Source organism: Cetorhinus maximus, chromosome 5 (assembly GCF_964194155.1).
Source record: "Cetorhinus maximus chromosome 5, sCetMax3.hap1.1, whole genome shotgun sequence".
Lineage (NCBI taxonomy): Eukaryota > Metazoa > Chordata > Chondrichthyes > Lamniformes > Cetorhinidae > Cetorhinus > Cetorhinus maximus.
Window position 1 is genome coordinate 91,425,859 of NC_135883.1, and position 20,587 is coordinate 91,446,445.

General features: G+C 45.5%; 1 protein-coding gene across 1 annotated transcript in view; it reads left to right on the plus strand.

Annotated features, from left to right (window-relative positions):
• Positions 1 to 932: 932 nt before the first annotated feature.
• Positions 933 to 20,587, plus strand: part of cep85l (centrosomal protein 85L) — a 360,923-nt gene continuing 341,268 nt past the window's right edge. Inside the window, exon 1 of the mRNA XM_078542192.1 lies at positions 933 to 1,187. Within this exon, the coding sequence (XP_078398318.1) occupies positions 1,175 to 1,187 (13 nt within the window). The 5' untranslated portion in view covers positions 933 to 1,174. The remainder of the gene's footprint in view (positions 1,188 to 20,587) is intronic.

Below are 20,587 nucleotides of genomic sequence, written 5' to 3' on the forward strand. Positions count from 1 at the left end.
TTATTGGAAAAAAAGGGGGATCGGAAAGTGGGTGGGGATGGAGGAGAGAGTTCATGATCTAAAATTGTTGAACTCAGTATTCAGTCCGGAAGGCTGTAAAGTGCCTAGTCGGAAGATGAGGTGCTGTTCCTCCAGTTTGCGTTGAGCTTCACTGGAACGATGCAGCAGGCCAAGGACGGACATGTGGGCATGAGAGCAGGGTGGAGTGTTGAAATGGCAAGCAACAGGGAGGTCTGGGTCATGCTTGCGGACAGACCAAAGGTGTTCCGCAAAGCGGTCACCCAGTCTGCGTTTGGTTTCTCCAATGTAGAGGAAACTGCATTGGGAGCAGCGAATGCAATAGACTAAATTGAGGGAAGTGCAAGTGAAATGCTGCTTCACTTGAAATAAGCGTTTGGGCCCTCGGACGGTGAGGAGAGGGCAAGTAAAGGGGCAGGTGTTGCACCTTCTGTGGTTGCATGGGAAGGTGCCGTGGGAGGGGGTTGAGGTGTGGGGGGTGATGGAGGAGTCTCCGACAGTATTTACATGTGATAGGTGCATGGGGAACGGGCATCTGGCAGCCACCCCATCAAGTGTCGGTGGGATGGGAGAGTAGCGAGGTAAATTGAGATCCTAGCTAACGTCACAATTTTTTCCCTACCATCCATTTTGTGTGGAAAGTTGAACTAATTTCCTCAATTTATTAATTAAATTATTACAGAAATGAACAGTGATTCTTTTGGCTCTTCTCTGTCTCCAAACTAAAAAAATAGTTTGTTCAGTATTTTTGTCATGAATGCAGTGCATTTTTTACTTAAAAGGCTGTACCATTTGCACTTCATTAATCTGTTGTCTAACTGTATTAATCTCCCACTGGAGAAGATGTTATCACTCAGCAGCAACAGATGGCAAAGTGTTTCCTCTTCTGGTTGCTTTATGTTGCTGATCTTTAAAGCCAGGTACTGGCTGCATTTGACAATCTGCTGTTAAATGACTGTGGGTGTAAAATGCGATGCTGCTTTTTGTAATTCGTTCCAATTGACAGAAATTGCATTCTTTGTGCCTGTGAAATGTACTCATTGCAGTGGGCTAACAAAAGTCGAAGTTCCTGTATAAAGACTTTTGCAACTTACCCAACACACCACAACTTCCTGATACAACGAATTGCTAAACGTGCTAAAGTTATGTGGAGACAATGAGGAAAGCAAGTAAGTTGACCCCTCACAGAGTTTTGTTTTTAAATTTAAAAATATCAAGCTGTAGATGGGCTGATGAGCTGGATGTCAGTGTGTGTGTGTGTTTCTTTTAGTGAGAATTGTGTTTCTTAACGTTTGTAAAAAGATCATGGTTTCTTTTAACAAGAGGAAATGGGGGGAGGGGTAGAGAAAGATTGTGCAATGTTTAAAGTGTGTAACAAATGTTAGAAACTGATTGCTTTTTTGATGTGATGCACATGTGATATGCTTTGTAAAAGTAAATGAAATGATACAAGATGACATTCACTTTATAACAGATTTCAATGTAAGGTTTTGATTTTTGTAGTTTTCAACAGTTGTGTCTTCATAGTCCATTACAAAGCTGTGAACTAACCATAAGGATACAATAACACAAACTGCAGCGGTGAATTATCTAGTGGTTTGTCTGAACTCTGACATGGGATAATATGTTCCCTCCCTGGTAACTGTTATTTTCTGTGTAATAGTTTTTGTTTGATTATGTTTTTGTGCAATGCCTTGGGATACAGAGTGAAGGCTCAATTTAAATGAAAGCTGTTTTTGTAGTAGTTGCATTTATATTTTTCTCTGAAAGCTCCAGGGGCTCTTACACACCCCACTTCAGTTCCAGCATGATAAGTGTGCAGAGAGTGTGCAGGAACAGAGGCCTGAGAGCACATGGACACAAATCTTTGAAGGTGGTTAAAAAGGCACAAAGGAACCTTGGCTTTATTAATAGAGACATAGGGCAGAATCGTCCTAGAATTGCACAGCAGACTTGATAAAGCGACGTTTTACCCACTGGCTGCAATGGCAGATTTTCGCATTGTATTGTACCCTTCCCGCCTCATGAATTACACAGTCACAGGAAACACCCCGTCTCACTAGCAGGTGGCCTCCGATTTGCCTGCCACGCTGTTACCTTGCCACTTCCTCACTCCAGGTGCCATATTTAAACAGTAGCCACGCGCACACTTCTGAATGCTTGCAGCCCAGGACTGTTCCGATGAAGACATGGCCCGAAAAGCCTGGAAGAGTGCAGTCCCCTGATTCAGTGACGCATTCCTGGGACGCCTTCTGGACGCCGTGGAGGCCCACCGCAATGTCCTTTACCGTTGCTGAGGCCGCAGGAGGCCCATCGATCTCACCTCGCTGGCTTGGGAGATGGTGGCAGCAGTGGGCAATGCCAGCGCTGCATACAAGAGGTTGAGCATCCCGAAAAAGAATGGATGATCTCAATTGTGCCACCAGGGTAAGTCAACCATCTCATCCATCTCCACTCGCCTACTCACAAGCCCATCACACATTCACTGGCATCTCACTCACTGCCAGTTCAAGGAACATCACCATTCACTCTCTCTCACACACCTCCATCTGGCCTCATCCCCTCTGGAGATTGCCTCCTCATCCTGTCCATGGCTCCATTCAGCACAGACACACGCCTGGCATCCTTTTCATTTAGCCTAGCATGCACCTTGCTCACACTCTCTCCAACTGTCTTTATGCAGGACAAGCTCGTGCATAATCAATGTGGGCAGTCCCAGACCAGGGTGATGGAGTGCCGGACATCAAGGTTCTCACTCCATTCGAGAGTCTTACGTTGGAGCTGGCCGGAGAGGACTTGGACCGTTCCTGCAGTGATGGTGAGGTCAGCAACAAGTCTGAGGATCTTGCACCAGATCATCCCTCTGTCAACGCTACTCTGAGTCCACTGTTCTGTGTGTAACACGACTGCCAAGCACTAATAACCTCCACTTTCTGTTCTTGGCACCACTGACACGTTGCCCTCAGGCAACCTCAACCCTGACCCCAGTGCCGAGAGCACCTCAGATGAGGACCCTGAGGGCAGCACCATTGAAGACCAGTCACGATGCTCGCCCACACCCTCCACCAGCGCAGCGACACACACCTCAGTGGGACCTAGGGGTAGAGCAGCCTCAGGATCACAATCTGATGAGCACAGTACACAATCTGTTTCATGGCAGGCGGCGGCAGGAACATCCGAGGCGGCTGGCACTTGGAGGGCTGCTGGAGGCAAGGAATCTGCTGAGTCCTAGTCAGATGATGTGCTTCTGGACTCGGTCCTCAATCAGTTGTTGGAGATGCAAAGACGATCACGGGAAAGTCTTGATAAAACTATAAAAGGCACTAGTTAGACCACACCTAGAATACTGTGAACAGTTTTGGTCCCCTTATCTGAGGAAAGACATACTGGCATTGCAGGCAGCCCAGAGAAGGTTCACTAGATTGATCCCAGGTATGGAGGGATTTTCTTATGAGAAGGGGATGAGAAGGTTGGGCTTGTACTCATTGGAGTTTAAAAGAATGAGAGGCGACCTTATTGAAACATATAAGATTCTTAGGGGGCTTGATAGGGTAGATGCTGAGAGGTTGTTTCCCCTTGTGAGAGAATCTAGGACCAGAGGGCATAATCTCAGAGTAAGGGGTCACCCATTTAAGACCGAGATGAGAAGGAATTTCTTCTCTCAGACGGTAGTCAATCTGTGGAATTCTTTACCACAGAGGGCTGTAGAGGCTAGGTTGTTAAGTATATTCAAGGCTGAGATAGACAGAGTTTTAATCAGTAAGGGAATTAAGGGTCATGGGGAAAAGGCAGGAAAATGGAGTTGAGGATTATCAGATGATCCATGATCTCATTGAATGGCAGAGCAGACTCGATGAGCCAAATGGGCTACTTCTGCTCCTAAGTCTTACGGTCTTATGGAAGGGATCTCTGGTGCACTCCTCAGATTGCAAGGGTCAATGGAAAAGTCCGTCTGCCTTCAGTCCGAGGTGATAGCGCCGGCATGCCGATACACCAAGGTCCACACTGGCAGGATGGCGGTTGCCATGGAGTCCTTTGTCCAGGACATCGGTCCTGCACTGCTGCATGGGCTGAACTCCCATTGCTAAAGCCATAGTTGGCCTCCAACAGTGTCAACGCAGGAGAGCTGCAAGGCAGCTCGATCTCACTCCAGCTTCCTCTTCTCCTCAAGGAGTCAGCCACTGGCCGTCGGGCACCCATAGCGAGGAGGACCAACAGCACAAGACCCCAGAGCCATCCACCCAGTGACTCTGGGAATGTCCAGCTGATCCAAATCCCTCCTTCCTGTGACCCCATTATCACCAGCTCCACAGGCTGAGGAGGGTGCACTGGGCCCACAGCAGGATTGCCAAAGCAGGCCGGGGCCCTCCAGGTCTTGGCCCTCCAGAGGATGCCCGCCAAGGTCATCACAGACAGGGCGTAGCAGACAGCAGGCTGTCTCCACCTCCGCTGTGGATGTTGGGAAGCACCAAGGCATAGCACCAGGGTTATGAAGGTAAAGAAGATGTAGTTGCACTGCTTGGCTGAAGTTGTGTTTGGCTGCAGTAGACAGCTTCAGTTGGAGATTGTTGACTGAGGGAGTTTAAGGGTTGAATTAAGGGTTAAATTCTATCTAAAGTCTAGTCTTGCTTTAATTTAGAAATTAACTAAAAGTTGCTGTTAGAGTTTGAAGGTGAGTTTTAGTCCAGCCTTAAAACAGGGCTCATGCAGGCTCTGCTTACAAATGTAACTAGTTAATTAGATAACTGGCTTAATCAGGTTTTCAGAGGCTAGGTTCAGAGAGTATAAAAGTAGGCTATCTTATAGTGCTGACTTTGTCTGCACTGGAGCCTGTGTTTGGCTGCAGTAGAGAGCTTCAGTTGGAGATTGGTGACTGAGGGGGGTTTAAGGGTTAAATTCTATCTAAAGTCTAGTCTTTCTTTAATTTAGCAATTAACTAAAAGTTGCTGTTAGGGTTGGAAGAAGGTGAGTTTTAAACCGGAGTGGAGAGGCCAACGAGTGTGGTATAAAAGGGCACAAGAAACAGAGGCTGAGACCAGAGAGGAGAGGTGTACCCTCAGGACCTTCAGGTGGTGGAGTTTGAAGCGACATCATGATTCAAAAAGTGAGGCGACGCAGGGGAGGCAGCTGATCGGTAAGTAGGGTCAGGTGAGTACTTCTGCTTCTACTTTTTCTACTAATTAAATTGCTGTAGTCCATTAGCTTAAACAAAATAAGGTGAGGACTTTGGACTGCAGTGGGAGTGTTTGGAGTAGGATAAGGCCTCTAGCATAGTTAGTATTCTTTAAAGGGAGTAGCTTAATTTAAAGGGAAGTTATGGCAGCAGAGCTCGCACCCATGATATGCTCCTCCTGTGTTATGTGTCCCCGGCGACCACGTGTGCAGGAAGTGTGTTAGCTGCAGCTACTGGCTAACTGCATTTCGGAGCTGGAGCTGTGGGTGGATTCACTGTGGAGCATCCGTGATGCTGAGATTGTCATGGATAACACGTTCAGTGAGGTGGTCACGCCACAGGTAAAGACTGAACAGGCAGAAAGGGGATGGGTGGCCACCAGGCAGAGTAGAGGAAGGCAGGTAGTGCCGGAGTACCCTGTGGCTGTCCCCCTCTCTAACAGATATAACGTTTTGGATGCTGTTGGGGGAGATGACTTCTCGGGGAAAGCAGCAGGAGCCAAGTCCATGGCACCACGGATGGCTCTGCTGCACAAGAGGGGAGGACAAAGAGTGGCAGGGCTATAGTGATAGGGGATTCAATAGTAAGGGGAACAGACAGGCATTTCTGCGGCCACAAAAGAGACTCCAGGATGGTATGTTGCCTCCCTGATGCCAAGGTCAAGGATGTCTTGAAGAGGCTGCAGGGCATTTAGAAAGGGGAGCACGAACAGCCAGTGGTCATGGTACATATTGGTACCAATGACATAGATAAAAGAAGGGGGGAGGTCCTGAAAGCGGAATATAGGGAGTGAGGACGTAAATTAAAAAGTAGGACCTCAAAGGTAGTAATCTCAAGATTACTGTAAGAGAAGGCATTAAACAGGAAATTAGAGATACATGCAATAAGGGTACAACTGTAATCATGGGTGATTTTAATCTACATATAGATTGGACAAACCAAACTAGCAATAATACTGTGGAGGAGGATTTCCTGGAGTGTGTACGTAATGATTTTTTAGACCAATACGTTGAGGAACCAATTGGTGAGCAGAAACAAAAACAAAAACAAAAAATGCTGGAAAAACTCAGCAGGTTTGACAGCATCTGTGGAGAGAAAGACAGAGTTAACGTTTTGAGTCCGCATGACTCTTCTTCGGTTTGCATCTGGAGAGCAGGCTATCCTACACTAGGTATTGTGCAATGAGAAAGGATTAATTAACAATCTTCTTGTGTGGGGTCCCTTGGGGAACAGAGCGACCATAAAATGATAGAATTGCCCATTAAGGTGGGGAGTGAAAAAGCTGAATTCGAAAATAGGGTCCTGAATCTAAATAAAGGGAGCTATGAGGGTATGAGGTGCAAGCTGGCAACAATGGATTGGGGAACCTTACTAAAAGGGTTGACAGTGGATAGGCAATGGCTAATATTTAAGGAACGTATGCATGAATTACAACAATTATTCATTCCTGTCTGGCGCAAAAATAAAACAGGAAAGGTGGCTCAACCTTGCCTTACAAAAGAAATTAGGGATAGTATTAGATCCAAAGAGGAGACCTATAAAATGGCCAGAAAAAGCAGCAAGCCTGAGGATTGGGAGCAGTTTAGAATTCAGCAAAGGTGGACAAAAAGATTGATCAAAAAGGGGAAAATGGAGAATGAGAGTAAACTTGCAAGGAACATAAAAACTGACTGTAAAAGCTTCTATAAATATGTGAAGAGAAAAAGATTAGCAAAGACAAACATAGGTCCCTTACAGTCAGAAACAGGTGAAATTATAATGGGGAACAAAGAAATGGCAGAAGAATTGAACACATATTTTGGTTCTGTCTTCAGGACACGAATAATTTCCCAGAAATGCTAGGGAACCAAGGGTCTAGTGAGAGGGAGGAATTGAATAAAATCAGTATTGGTAAAAAAATGGTGCTAGAGAAACTAACGGGGTTAAATGCTGAAAAATCCCCAGGGCCTGATCATCTACATCCCAGAGTACAAAAAGAAGTGTCCCTGGAAATATTGGATGCATTGGTGGTCATCTTCCAAAACTCTATTGACTCTGGAGCAGTTCCTGCAGATTAGAGCGTGGGAAATGTAACCCCACTATTTAAAAAAAAGAGGGAAAGACAAAACAGAGAATTATAGACCAGTTAGCCTAACCTCAGTAGTGGGGAAAATGCTAGAGTCTATTATAAAAGACGTGGTAACAGAACACTTGGAAAGCATTAATGGGATTAGACAAAGTCAACATTGATTTGTGAAAGGGAAATCATGCTGAACTAATCTACTGGAGTTTTTTGAGGACGTAACTAGTAGAATAGATAAGGGAGAACCAGTGAATGTGGTGTATTTGGATTTCAAGAAGGCTTTTGATAAGGTCCCACATAAGAGACTAATGGGCAAAGTTAAAGCACATGGGATCAGGGGTAATATACTGACATGGATTGAGAGTTGGCTGACAGACCAGAAACAGAGAGTGGGAATAAATGGGTCTTTTTCTGGTTGGCAGGCAGTGACTAGTGGTGCACCGCAGGGATCAGTGCTTGGGCCCCAGCTATTCACGATATATATAAATGACTTGGATGAGGAAACCAAATGCAATATTTCCAAGTTTGCTGATGACACAAAACTGGGTGGAGTTGTGAGGAGGATGCAAGGAAGCTTCAGGATGATTTAGACAAGTGGTTTGTGTGTGTGTGTGTGGGGGGGGGGGGCAAACACATGGCAGATGCAGTATAATGTGGATAAATGTGAAGTTATACACTTCAGTGTGAAAAACAGAAAGGTAGAGTATTATTTAAATGGTGACATATTGGGAAATGTGGATGTACAAAGGGATCTGGGTGTCCTTGTACACCAGTCAATGAACAGGCAGGTGCAGCAAGCAATTAGGAAGGCAAATGGTATGTTGGCCAACATTGCAAGAGGATTTGAGTTAAGTAGGGATGTCTTACTGCAGTTATGCAGGGCCTTGGTGAGACCACACCTGGAGCATTGTGTGCAGTTTTAGTCTCCCTACCTAAGAAAGGATATACTTGCCATAGAGGGAGTGCAGTGAAGGTTCACTAGGCTGATACTGGGGATGGCAGGACTGTCGTATGAGGAGAGAATGGTTCGACTGGGCCTGTATTCACTAGAGTTTAGAAGAATGAGAGGGGATCTGATTGAAACGTAGAAAGTTCTAAGAGGACTACACACTAGATGCAGGGAGGATGTTTCACCTGGTTGGGGAGTCTAGAACCAAGGGCCACAGTCTCAGGATACAGGGCAGGCCATTTAGGACTGAGATGAGGAAATATTTCTTCACTCAGAGGGTGGTCAACCTGTGGAATTCTCTACCACAGAAGGCTGTGGAGGCCAGGTCACTGAGTATATTCAAGAAAGAAATTGATCATTTTTTGGATATTAGGGGCATCAAGGAGTATAGAAAGAAAGCAGGAATATGGCGTTGAGATAGAGGATCAGTGATGATCATATTGAATGGTGGAGCAGGCTCGAAGGGCCGAATGGCCTACTCCTGCTCCTACTCCTGTAAATAAACTCCCAAGAATATCTCCCTGCCTATGGCTCCTTATTCTGATGAGCAGTGTTCGGATCATTCAGATATGAAACCTTGGTTCCTGCAGAAGATAAAGGCAGATGTCTCAATTCAGGGCCTCTTCCCTGTTCAGTGTGTAACATTCAGAGCAAAATGATAGTCCGGGTTCACACTCCCTGGACATGTTACTGATGCCTGCATCTCTATGGTACTTGTCATTGCTGCCAGAATGTCGTGGGCAGGCGTCAGAGTTCCGTCATTCTCTCTGTGTGCTCTCAGCAATTTTGAGGTGGGGCTGGCCCCCATCTCTTTAGCATCTGTGTCCGATGATGGTTTGGTCCTGAAGGGGTCAGGTGATGAAGGCTGCCAAAGGATCAGGTGCACTTATAGTTTCATGGCTGCATCTCCATGACAATACCCTGATCACAGAGTGCGAGTGAGTTGTCATCAGTCACACAGGAGTCAGGTGTTCACAGAGGCTGTGTGAAGATTTATGGAGTCTCTTCACTGCATGTCGTCAGCATCCGCCTGCAATCTAGCGACTATTAGGGCCTCCGCTGAGTGTCTATGACATGAGGCTGAGCACTGAGGGTATGTGCGCTGCCATCACCCACACAGGAGTCAAACATTCACCAATGCAAGTTGAGGATGTCAGGACTGTCCTCACTGCAACTCGTCATCATCCTCTACGAACCTTGTGTCTATTAGGGCCTAACGCGTGCGCCTGCCTTGTCTGGCCAGTGTGATGGCATCCTCGCCTCCAAGGACCTCATCACTCACATCCACTACAACGTACTCCTCATTAGGGGAGATGTGCAGCTCTTCCATCTCCTCCTTAGCCAGGTCCTCCCACAGTTGCAGTGCCAGGCTCTGTAGCATGCAGCAAGCTACAATGATGCATGACACCCTCTGGGGACTGTACTGCAGTGCTCCATTGGACCTGTTGAGGCACTGGAACCTCATTTTCAATATGCCAGATGTCTGTTCCACCGAAGTCCAGATTGCGGCATGAGCCTCATTATAACGTCTCTCTGTTGCAGTCTGAGGCCCGCACAGGCGTCATCAGAAATGTCTTCTGTGCGTAATCCTTGTCCACAAGGAGCCAACCCTGCAGTCTCTGTGGACCCTGCAAGATGTCAGGGATCTGAGACCGGCTAAGGATGTAGGAGTCATGGGCGCTCCTTGGGTATCATGCAGAGACCTGCAGGATGTGTTTGTGGTGGCCGCAGACAAGCTGAACATTCAGCGAGTGGAAGCCCTTGCGGCTGACGTACTGTACTGCTTGTTGCCATGGAGATCTAAGCACTGCGTGAATGCAGTCGATGGCGCCCTGCACCTGTGGAAAACCGGAGATTGCCGCAAATCCCAGCGCTCTTGCTTCCTGGCTTGCCTAATCCCAGTTGAAACGCACAATGTTCTTTGCCTTCGTGAAGATGGTGTCCATGACCTCCTGGATACACTTGTGGGTGGAGGCTTGTGAGATCCCTCACAGGTCACCTGTGGAGCCCTGGAAGAAGCCACAGGTGTAAAAATTGAGTGCCACAGTTGCTTTCACGGCCATTGGCAGTGGATGTCCTCCATGTCCCCATGGTGCCAAATCCTGCAGTAGCTGGCAGATTTGACCTAGACATGCACAATCTTCGGCGACACTGGTTCTCAGTCACCTGCAGAAATGATAAGCACCATCTATAGACCCTTGGTTTAACGAGGTGCCTACGAGTGATGGCTCGCTGTGGGTCTTCAGCCTGCACAGGAGGCCTTGCTGCACCTCCGCCTTGAGGGTGGTGCTCCTCCCATTGGTGAGCCAGGCACCTCGGTCACACTCTTCTCCTTCTTCTCTGCTCCCTGTAAGCTACATAAGCCATGAGGCAAACCACCACTCGATCACCAAGCTGCTCCTGCAGGGACAAAGAGAGATGTTTGGGTTAGCATGCTTTTTATTCATTCATGGGATGTGGGCATCACTGGCTAGGCCAGTGTTTATTACCCTTGAGAACTGAGTGGCTTGCTCGGCCGTTTCAGAGGGCTTTTAAGAGTTGACCCACATTGCTGTGGGTCTGGAGTCACATGTAGGCCAGACAGCAGATTTCCTTCCCTAAAGGACATTAGTGAACCAGATAGGTTTTTATGACAATAAAGTTAGACTTTTCATTCCAGATTTTTTATTGAATTCAAATTTCGCCACCTACCGTGGTGGGATTTGAACACAGGTCCCCAGAGCATTACCCTGGATCTTTGACTTACTCATCCAGTGACAATAGCACTACAGTGCCACATCCTCAGAGGTCATAAGGATCTCTCTTGGTTAAGTCTCCGCCCCACTCCACTTGACCGATTGGCAGCAGCTTCGCCCACTGGACTGCATGCTGTGCTCTCAGCTCAGGTTAGGAATTCAGTTAGGAATTCTCCTAACCCACACTGCAAGGCTGCACTGTTAGCTTGAACTATGACGGATACTGGTCCAAACCTTAATAAAGACATTGCAAGGGGCTCTGAGCGCCTCCACCAGTGACTGCGCCATGGCCACCTTTTGTGAAGGGATTCTATAAATTGCCCAGTCATTCAGTTTTTCTGCAACCCCTAAAACACAGGTTAATTTGCAGTCTGCACCCGAGGAGTGAAAAGTTCTGGAGCATTTGGTGGCACGTCCATGCTTTTGGGTTGCTTGAGTGGGCAAAATGCTTCAGAGGCCCAACTCCAAGCATGTTTTATGGAGCTACTGGCTAATCAGGCACAGTGCCACTAGGTGAAGTGTCCATTTTTGAGACTACAAGCACCCCCACCATGCCGAGAAGCCCAGGTAAGTCTGGGGTCTGGGCCCTCACCGGTGTCAGATTGGCAAACTCGGGTGTGGGGGTTCAACCTAGCCAAGCGGCAGGGTTAAATGGGGGGGGGAGTTCTGGGGGAATGCCTCTGATGGGCCCACGGGGCCTGCAAAGAACATCCCTGCCCCTTGCTCAACACCAGCCGGCACAAATAAAGTTGTTGAACTTCCCAACTGGTGCAGGCCTATCCTGGCCATGGGTGAAATACCCTGAATAGGTCCAAGGGTGGACAACCTGCCCGACGGCTTTTTCCTCCCCCGTCCCCCGTTTAATTGTGCTGAGGGCAATGACAGATGGGTGGGTGGCAGCCATGCTGTCCAATGCATATCGTGGACATCCACCTACAGGCCTACTAGCAGGGAAACATATAATTCAGTCCACATTTACAAATAATGGCCTGAATGACTCACTTTCAGTCACTGATGTGCTTTGGGAAACTGGGAAAGTCCCAACATGTACCCATGCATGGTGCTTATGCTCATTCCTCTCACCTCCAAACAATGCTGACCCACCCAACACCTGACAATGATCACCACCCTCCTCCGACAATGATCACCCTCCTTCCCCAACAATGATCACCCTCCTCTCCCCACAATGATCACCCTCCTCCCGCCACTGTTCAACCCCCCCATACAATGATCACTGTGGAAACGGGAAAGCAACATAACTGCTGATAAAATAACACTTTAGTATATTACATTTGAATTATTTTCATCTCAGAGTGGAAATAGTGATGTGGTCCTTCTTCCATGTGGTACATGTTATTGATTTATAATAGCTTCAACTGAAATCATGAAAACAGCAACTAATCTCTTTTTATTAAAAAGGAATGTCAAATTCAAATAATTCACCCGTCCTTACAAATGGCAGCAAAGCTTTCCATTGTGTGCTAATAGTGAGAGGTCAGCTTGGCTCATTGATCACATAATCGAGGCTGAGCTTATAGATGCAGTACCACAGGAGTGTTACATTACAGGTGGCTTCTTTTGTAGTTGAGACCCTGGATTTTCGCTACAAAGTGAGGTAGCTCAGGTTGGGAAATTTCATGACTCGTCGGACCTGCCTCAGTAGAAGGACCCTTGAGTGTTGCAATTTTTGCTCCCAAGGGATTGGGTGCGGGACGGAGTTGGGCCTGCCAACCCCGGAAGCAGAGTGCAGGTGGCCATGGAGGCAGGCTTGCTTCAACTCTCTGGGACTTTGTCCCAGTTGTATTACAGGCTGTTAGGCCCTCTAGCCCTCACCCCTCACTTCTCATACCCCCTCACCCCCATACCCACTCCCCATGCCACCTCCACACCAACTCATGCCCACCATCCATTCCCACTGCCCCTAAAAGCACTCATTCAAACTCATGCCCCCCCCCCCCCCCCCCCAAAAACACAGCCCCATGTCCCCTCATATCCTCCCTGCTAATTTATGGCCCGTCTATGCCCATTCACCCCCTTGTACACTACATACAGAACTAATGAGCTGTATAGTAACAATGGCATGTCTGGAAATGCTCAGAAAAAAAAACACCCATTCACAAATATACTTTTGAAAAAAAATTGTTGTTTCTACAACCCGATTTAAAAAATGTCAACCATTTGTTATGATCCCAGCTGCTGTTACAACTGGACAAGCCTGATCCCAGGGTGGAACCTAGCCTGGTAGATCCTAACTTTTATTTTGTTTAGTTACATGGAGAGTAGCTACTGAACAGAGTCACAGAAGTCAGCTGATGAACTTTTAACCAAATAATAAAACATTTATTTGACAAGAAAAGATTAACTATATTACAATACTCCTTCACCCACAACTATACCCTTACAGATTTATATAGATTTGTAAGGATAGCACAAGTTACAAAAACTATTTTGTACTCTTGTGTTCACAGTAAGTACACAGTCCATGTAAACCAATTGGCGACCTGGGGTCAGGCACACCACACTCTGAAACCTCTGATACCACTCCAAACAGATGCTATGAATCTCTCATCAGCTCCCCCAAGACGCTTGTCACACCATGAACTAACCAGTCTCACTGAACTCCATCCTTCACACGAGGGTTTCCAATCTCCACTCTCCAAGAACTTGCTTTGGAATTTTCTCCCAAATCGACGCTTTCTCTCAGATACCTTTCCGCAAGGGTCCACCTCCAGGGTTTCAAACTTTCCTTGTGATGTTCCTCTCCCCTGGGTCACCACATGAATTCAAGCTGTCTTCCATGCACTCTCTCTCACCGACTCAGCCATCAACAGTACACCACTGCTCCACGTGCTCATAGCCCATACAGACCTTCACTTGTCTCTTTGGACCTTCTGATTTCTCACAAGCCATTCTCACTTTAAATCTGCTTCCTGCAGCTTTTCTTCCTTTAAGCTTGAAGCTTGGAGCCTTCTTCTGCTCTTCACTCTTAACTTCACTTAACAGGACATTTTCAAGGTTCCTGTCCTTCCTTTGACTAGAAGGTCTACTTGGGATCTCCTGTTCCACTCTCCTGGATTTTGGGACCTTTCAGTTCTTTTGGGAAATTTGCTCTTACTCTGCAGTTCCCTCTCCCAATGTCCAGTCTCTCTGGAATCCTGGCTTCAACGTCAGTTTGGGACTTGCTATCTGCCCCTCTGCTCCAGTCTCTCCCTGGCAGCTGTTTTCAACTGAACTCCAACTGCTTTCTCTTTAGTTTTTTTCTGTTTGGGTGGGGCCTGCCTCTCTGGGCCCCTGTTGCTAGGCAACAGCAGTTTTTTCTACTCTTTGGTTTGCTTTAACTTCTCCCCAAGAGTCGTGAAACTCATTAGAAATGCAGGTATACAAACAGCTTTAGACCTGTTGTCTACCTAAAAACTGAAACTAAAATCCAGGTTTCACCTTTTAAAGACTTGTGGACTGGTGTAAGAACTCTTTCAGACAAACTGGATGGCCTCATATGAAAGCTTGGTGAGAGCCCAAACTGATAAAAGGATTATCTCAGTCAGGGCTTCTGGCCTGACCCCACAAAAAAAAATTGCAGGGAGCTAGGAGATGCCTGCCTCAGCATTGTAGCCATCTACTCACATCCTTATGCCACACTAGCAAAAATTAGGGATACTGGAAATGGAGGTGGGAATCCTAGAATCAGGTCCCACCTGTCATTTTCCGACTGCAAAAATCCGGGCTGAGAAGTTAAACTGATGCTTTTTCTGCCATTCTCAGCTGACTGTAAAAGAGTCCATGTCTCCAGGGATCTTGCTTTGTGCAAATCGACTACCATTTTTGCTGACGCAACAATGACTGAATTTCATTGCTAATGCGTTAGATATCCTTTAGAGATGAAAGCTACTTTATAAAATGCAACTTCTTTTCCTTTTAGATTTCTTTAAGGGACAGTGTTTCCCAAGGGAAGAAAATGTTTCTTATCCTATTTTCATTTGTTGGGAAATAAAAATTACAATAATATAAACTGTACTATCATTGCATGCCTTGAGCTTGCAGTGTTCATAATTATTTTGGTGAGAATACATCTATCACAGGATTTCCAAACTGCATGTTATTTTTTTAAACCTTCATAATGGCTCACTCACAAAGCCAACAATAATGACACACACCCTGCCTCCGGGGATGTCACACACAACTAAAAAAGAGCTCAGTGACACCAGTAGATAAAACACATCTAACTCATAACACAACACTTCATCCTACCCAAAGCAAAGAAGAAGACTGGTCATTAACTTTTCCATGAAAACAGAGTCATTTTAATGTGTACATATGTAGAGAGAGGAAGCTAGGGTTAACATTTCAGGTCAATGACCCTTTGTCAGATCAAAGGGAACAGTTTTCACTCTAATGCCAGCATCATACATCGTAAGAAGGTCTTTTAGAAAGAGAAATCCCTATCCACTATAAAGCTCAAAAAACAAATGCAACGTGAGCAATACATCCAGGAATCTCAGATGTTCTGGGAAATATATGGTACCCACAGCACAAAGAAGCAGTAATGAAAACAGCTGAAACTGGTTGGGCAGTATCTGTGGAGAGGGGACCCTCAGGATTAACCTTTTAGGTCCAGGACACTTTGTCAGAAACCAGAAGAAAAGAGAAAAACTTCTTCAAGATAGACATTCCTGGAAGAGAATTGGCCATGACTTAAACAATGAAACAAAAACACAAAAGATTGCAGATACTGAAACTCTACAATGAAAATCGAAAATGCTGGAAGTATTTAGCAGGCCAGGCAACATCTGCAGCAAGAGGAAGATAGGGATTAATATTTCAGGTCAATGACGCTTTGACAAAGAAAGAAAGCAGTTTTCACTCCAGTGCCAGCATCATGCATTTTGAATACTTCTTTTAGAAAGAGAAATTCCTGTGCATTAAGAAATTTGAAAAGCAAAGTTGCTAGTCAGTGTTACTGCCTTCTTTATAGTTGTTCAGGAGATGCCACCTATCGTTAATAACATTCAAATTTGTAAAAATATTTTACACAAATTGGTTAGCATAGTATCCAGTGGCAAAAGATGTATGGATCAATAAAGTTGCAATAAGCTAAACAAACTATTTAATAAATTTCATTGTACTTCGTAATCGCAGCTTTTGATTGCCTTCAATTATAATTTTAATCACAGTGTGACCTACAGACTGTGACAATTATACCCCAAGTTCCAAATAACACATATAGCTTGCAGCAAAATAAACATTCTCCCATAAACTTTATACAAATAGTTTTATGTAAATTTTCAGTTTTGAACATTGATACTTTTTGATAAGTACAGACATTATTAATTAGAGGAGGTTTTCCATTTATTGTCGCTTTAAAAATCCAAAAAAAAGTCATAAACTTGTTGTGCTTCTCTATTTTATTTAAGCAATGCTGCCTAAAAATAAAAATCTCAGAAAGGGTAAGGCAGTCTTTACAATATTGGTAAACTTGCTTTGGAATAGTCACTGTACTACAAAGTATTTCATTGTACATGGAATGCGTTGAAACACTTTTGAGAGAGGTGTTCAGCTTTAATATAGATGTCCTCCTTTTCTTCATTTCCTTAAGATACTCTATATGGTTATGCATATGCAGACAGTATGCTCTAAAATTCATAGAAACATTGGGCAGAATCTTGTGCCATACCCCGTAATGAGTTTCGTGGTGGCGGGTAAGGACCTGTGGATGACCTTCCTGCCCTGCCACCAATTGAGGCCCTTAAATGGACAATGAATGCCCAGGTAAGGGCCTCATCCCACCGCCACTGGTAAACCCAGCAGTGGGTGGGGGCTTGCCATATGAAGAATGCAACAAGCAAATCCTGTTGGGGTTGCTTTTAGGCTGATGGGATGGTGGGAGTTGGGCAGGGGGCGGTGGGCGTTGGGTGGTGGGAATGGGCGGGAGGAAGGCGGGGAAGGGTCCCTGGCATCAGGAAAGGGGAAGCCTGCTGACACCACTGCCCCACCCCCACCTGCCATTGGTCACCTGCGACCTGGGATCCAGCGGCAATCCTAGGCCTCAAGTGGGTGTTATACCAATAGTAGCAAGAGGCACCTGCCTAGTTGCACTGATGTTCAATAGAGCTGCCAGACAATCACTGACGGGTGGGACTCTCACCCCCGGGGTGCTTGATCCCGGGGGAGACCCGCTGCTGGCCTGTCAAATGCCTGTGGAACAAGATGTGACAGGTCTTCCCTGAAAGAGGCAATGTGGAGATTTTGCCAGCTCTCTAACCGGCAGCCGCCACAAGATTCCGTCCATTGGATGATGCAGGAACTAAGGAAGCCATTTGGCTTGGCATGCTTGTATTGACTCTGAAATAATTAGTCCCACCGACCTGCCTTTTAACAAGAAGCTTGCAACTTTTTTCCTTTTCAAGCACCTATCCAATTCCATTTTGGAAGTTATTACTGAATCTGCTTTCATCATTCTTTCAGGCATTGCATTCCAGATTATCATAACTCACTGTGTAAAAGCATTTCTCTTCATCATTGCTCTTTACATTTAACTATTTAAACTTTACATGTAAACTTTGGAAACCATCTTTTTCACTTCAGTGTTGCAACAGTTAATAACTAACAGGAAAAATGTCAGACATCACTACGATATTTACCTTTTTACATTTTATAAATATAAGGAAGCTCAACTTTTAGGTCAGGAAGTTATTTGCAAACAAGAATTTGTTAAATATTTAATGTCAAGAAATATTAAACTCAACTTCCATCAGAAATATAAAACATATCAGGGGAAGAGGAAGATTATTTGGTCAAGAAAGCAGATATTACTGCATCACGTATGGGGTGCATTTCCTGTCTAAGTAGCATAATGCAGAAATGACACCATAAACACTGAGCATCTCCAGTCAGAACTCTTGTCACAGGAAGTGCCTCAAGCAAAGGAAGTTGCTAATAACTAAGGTGGAAGAGCAGACATTTGCAACTGTGCTTTACTTAAGGGATTGGCATCAGTTTAAAGCTGGAAAACAGAACAAGTCAAAGCCTTAAAGTTTCACTTCACAGCAACTAACAATGACAGCCCATTTTACCATATAATTTTACCTATCTACTGTTGCTGTAGAAATGCACCTATGTCAGAGAGTTGGTCCTGTTAGATCGGGAAAGAAAAATATCTAAATGTAGCCTATACAAGCTAGGGGGAGGGGTCCACTGCAAAATGTGGCCTGCAGTCTACCCCTGAGCTGTTGGCTTACGTAAGCCAATTTCTTAGGCCAGTACAAGTTCCATTTTTCCTGAACTCAGGATTTAGATTTATGATTAGCAGACACAAATGAGTTAGCAAAAGGTCTCATAGAATCTAATCACAATGATTCTGCCAATATTCAAAGTGACAAGTGGGAGGTTGGGAGAACCCAGATGGAAATTCCACCTGAAGTGATTAAAATTTCAAACATTAGACAAATAATATAGCTGTAAACGGTGTTAGGTTGTGGTGCTGTGACATTAGCAACACTTTACCCAAGAAGCTTTGGTGTGGGATTTCCCTGATTGGCTACTAATGTATATCTTACTAAGAATATTTGTAGCAGCAACATCCCTTCTTTGACATTTAACAGCTCTTGGGAAGCAAGCTTGAGGAGCCGTATGACCTACTCTTGCTCCTATTTCTTCTCACGTTCTTATGTTCTCATGTTGCATTCTAGGGCAAGTTCTAATATGTTATAATATAATGGCTTTGAATAAAATTGAAACAATGCTTCCTCACCCCCCAGGTAAAATAAATCACATGAATAGTGTTTGAAATATTGTTTCCCTTTGCGGTTTTCATTTATATTTACATAATCTCACACAGTGACAACATGGGCTGTATGGTTTAATGCACAAATGTTCTCTGCTCATGTCCTCTCCTGAAAGCATTTCTCACTGCAGCATGGTTCCATAGTATTCAGCACATGGCAGGGCCTTGCATTAACCATTATTCATGCATATTGACTGGACTTTCCTGTACAGGTGAGCTTGATTTTGTTAGGAAGTCCATCAGAAATGGTGGAACAATAGGGTGCTAATGCTTATTGTTATCTTATTACCTTTTCCCACATCTGATGCCGCCAGGCTCTTGCCCATCTGCTGCTTGCAAATGACGGAGGAGTAAGGGCAAGATCCCCAGCAGCTGTTCCTTCTTTCTTCCTCTGTTACCATCATTTCCTTGGGCTCCTAACTGGTGATGATCCCCAGAAGGAATGGTTCTGAGGCGCCCCTATGGAATAAGAGGCCTTGTAATAGTCACTTTCCTGTGGAAGACTCTAGTCTTGGCTGAGGTCTTCAGTTGGATTTTTAAAAAATATTTTTAAAAAATATTCATTCATGGAATGTGGGTGTCGCTGGCTAGACCAGCATTTATTACCCATCCCTAATTGCTCTTGAGAGGGTGGTGGTGAGCTGGCTTCTTGAAGTGCTGCAGTACATGTTGTATAGGTATACTCACAGTGCTGTTAGAGAGGGAGTTCCAGGATTTTGACCCAGTGACAGTGAAGGAACAGTGATATATTTCCAAGTCAGGATGGTGAGTGGTTTGGAGGGGGACTTCCAGGTGGTGGTGTTCCCATGCACCTGCTGCCCTTGTCCTTCTAAATGGTAGTGGTTGTGGTTTTGGAAGGCGCTGTCTAAGGAGGCTTGTTAAGTTCCTGCAGTGCACCTTGTAGATGGTCACACTGTAGACAGGGTGCCAATCAAGCAGGCTGCTTTATCCTGGATGGTGTCAAGCTTCTTGAGTGTTGTTGGAGTTGCAGTCATCCAGGCAAGTGAAGAGTATTCCATCACATTCCTCACTTGTGCCTTATAGATGGTGGACAGGCTTTGGGGAGTCATGAGGTGAGTTACTCACCGCAGGATTCCTAGCCTCTGCCCTGCTCTTATAGCCACAGTGTTTATATAGCTAGTCCAGTTTGGTTTCTGGTCAATGGTAACCCCCCAGGATGTTGACAGTGGGGGATTCAGCACTAGTAATGTCAATGGGCAATGGTTAGATTCTCCTTTGTTGGAGATGGTCATTATCTGGCCCTTGATGGTGTGAATGTTACTTGCCACTTGTCAGCCCAAGCCTGGATATTGCCCAGATCATGCTGCATTTGGACATGGACTTCAGTATCTGATGAATCCTAAATGGCACTGAACATTGTGAAATCATCAGCGAACATCCCCACTTCTGACCTTATCATGGAAGGTAGGTCATTGATGAAGCAGCTGAAGATGGCTGGGCCTAGGACACAACCTGAGGAACTCCTGCAGTGATGTCCTGGAGCTGAGATGATTGACCTCCAACCACCGCAGCCACCTTCCTTTGTGCTAGGTATGACTCCAACCAGCAGAGAGTTTTCCCCCTGATTCCCATTGACTCCAGTTTTGCTAGGGATCCTTGATGTGTCACATTCGGTCAAATGCTGCCTTGATGTCAAGAGCAGTCACTGCCACCTCACCTCTGGAGTTCAGCTCTTTTGCCCGCGTTTGAACCAAGGCTGTAGTGAGGTCAGAAGCTGAGTGACCCTGCTGGAACCCAAACTGAGCATTAGTGAGCAGGTTATTGTTGAGCTAGTGCCACTTGATAGCACTGTTGATGACCCCTTCTGTCACTTTATTGACAATTGATAGTAGATTGAGGGGGCAGTAAT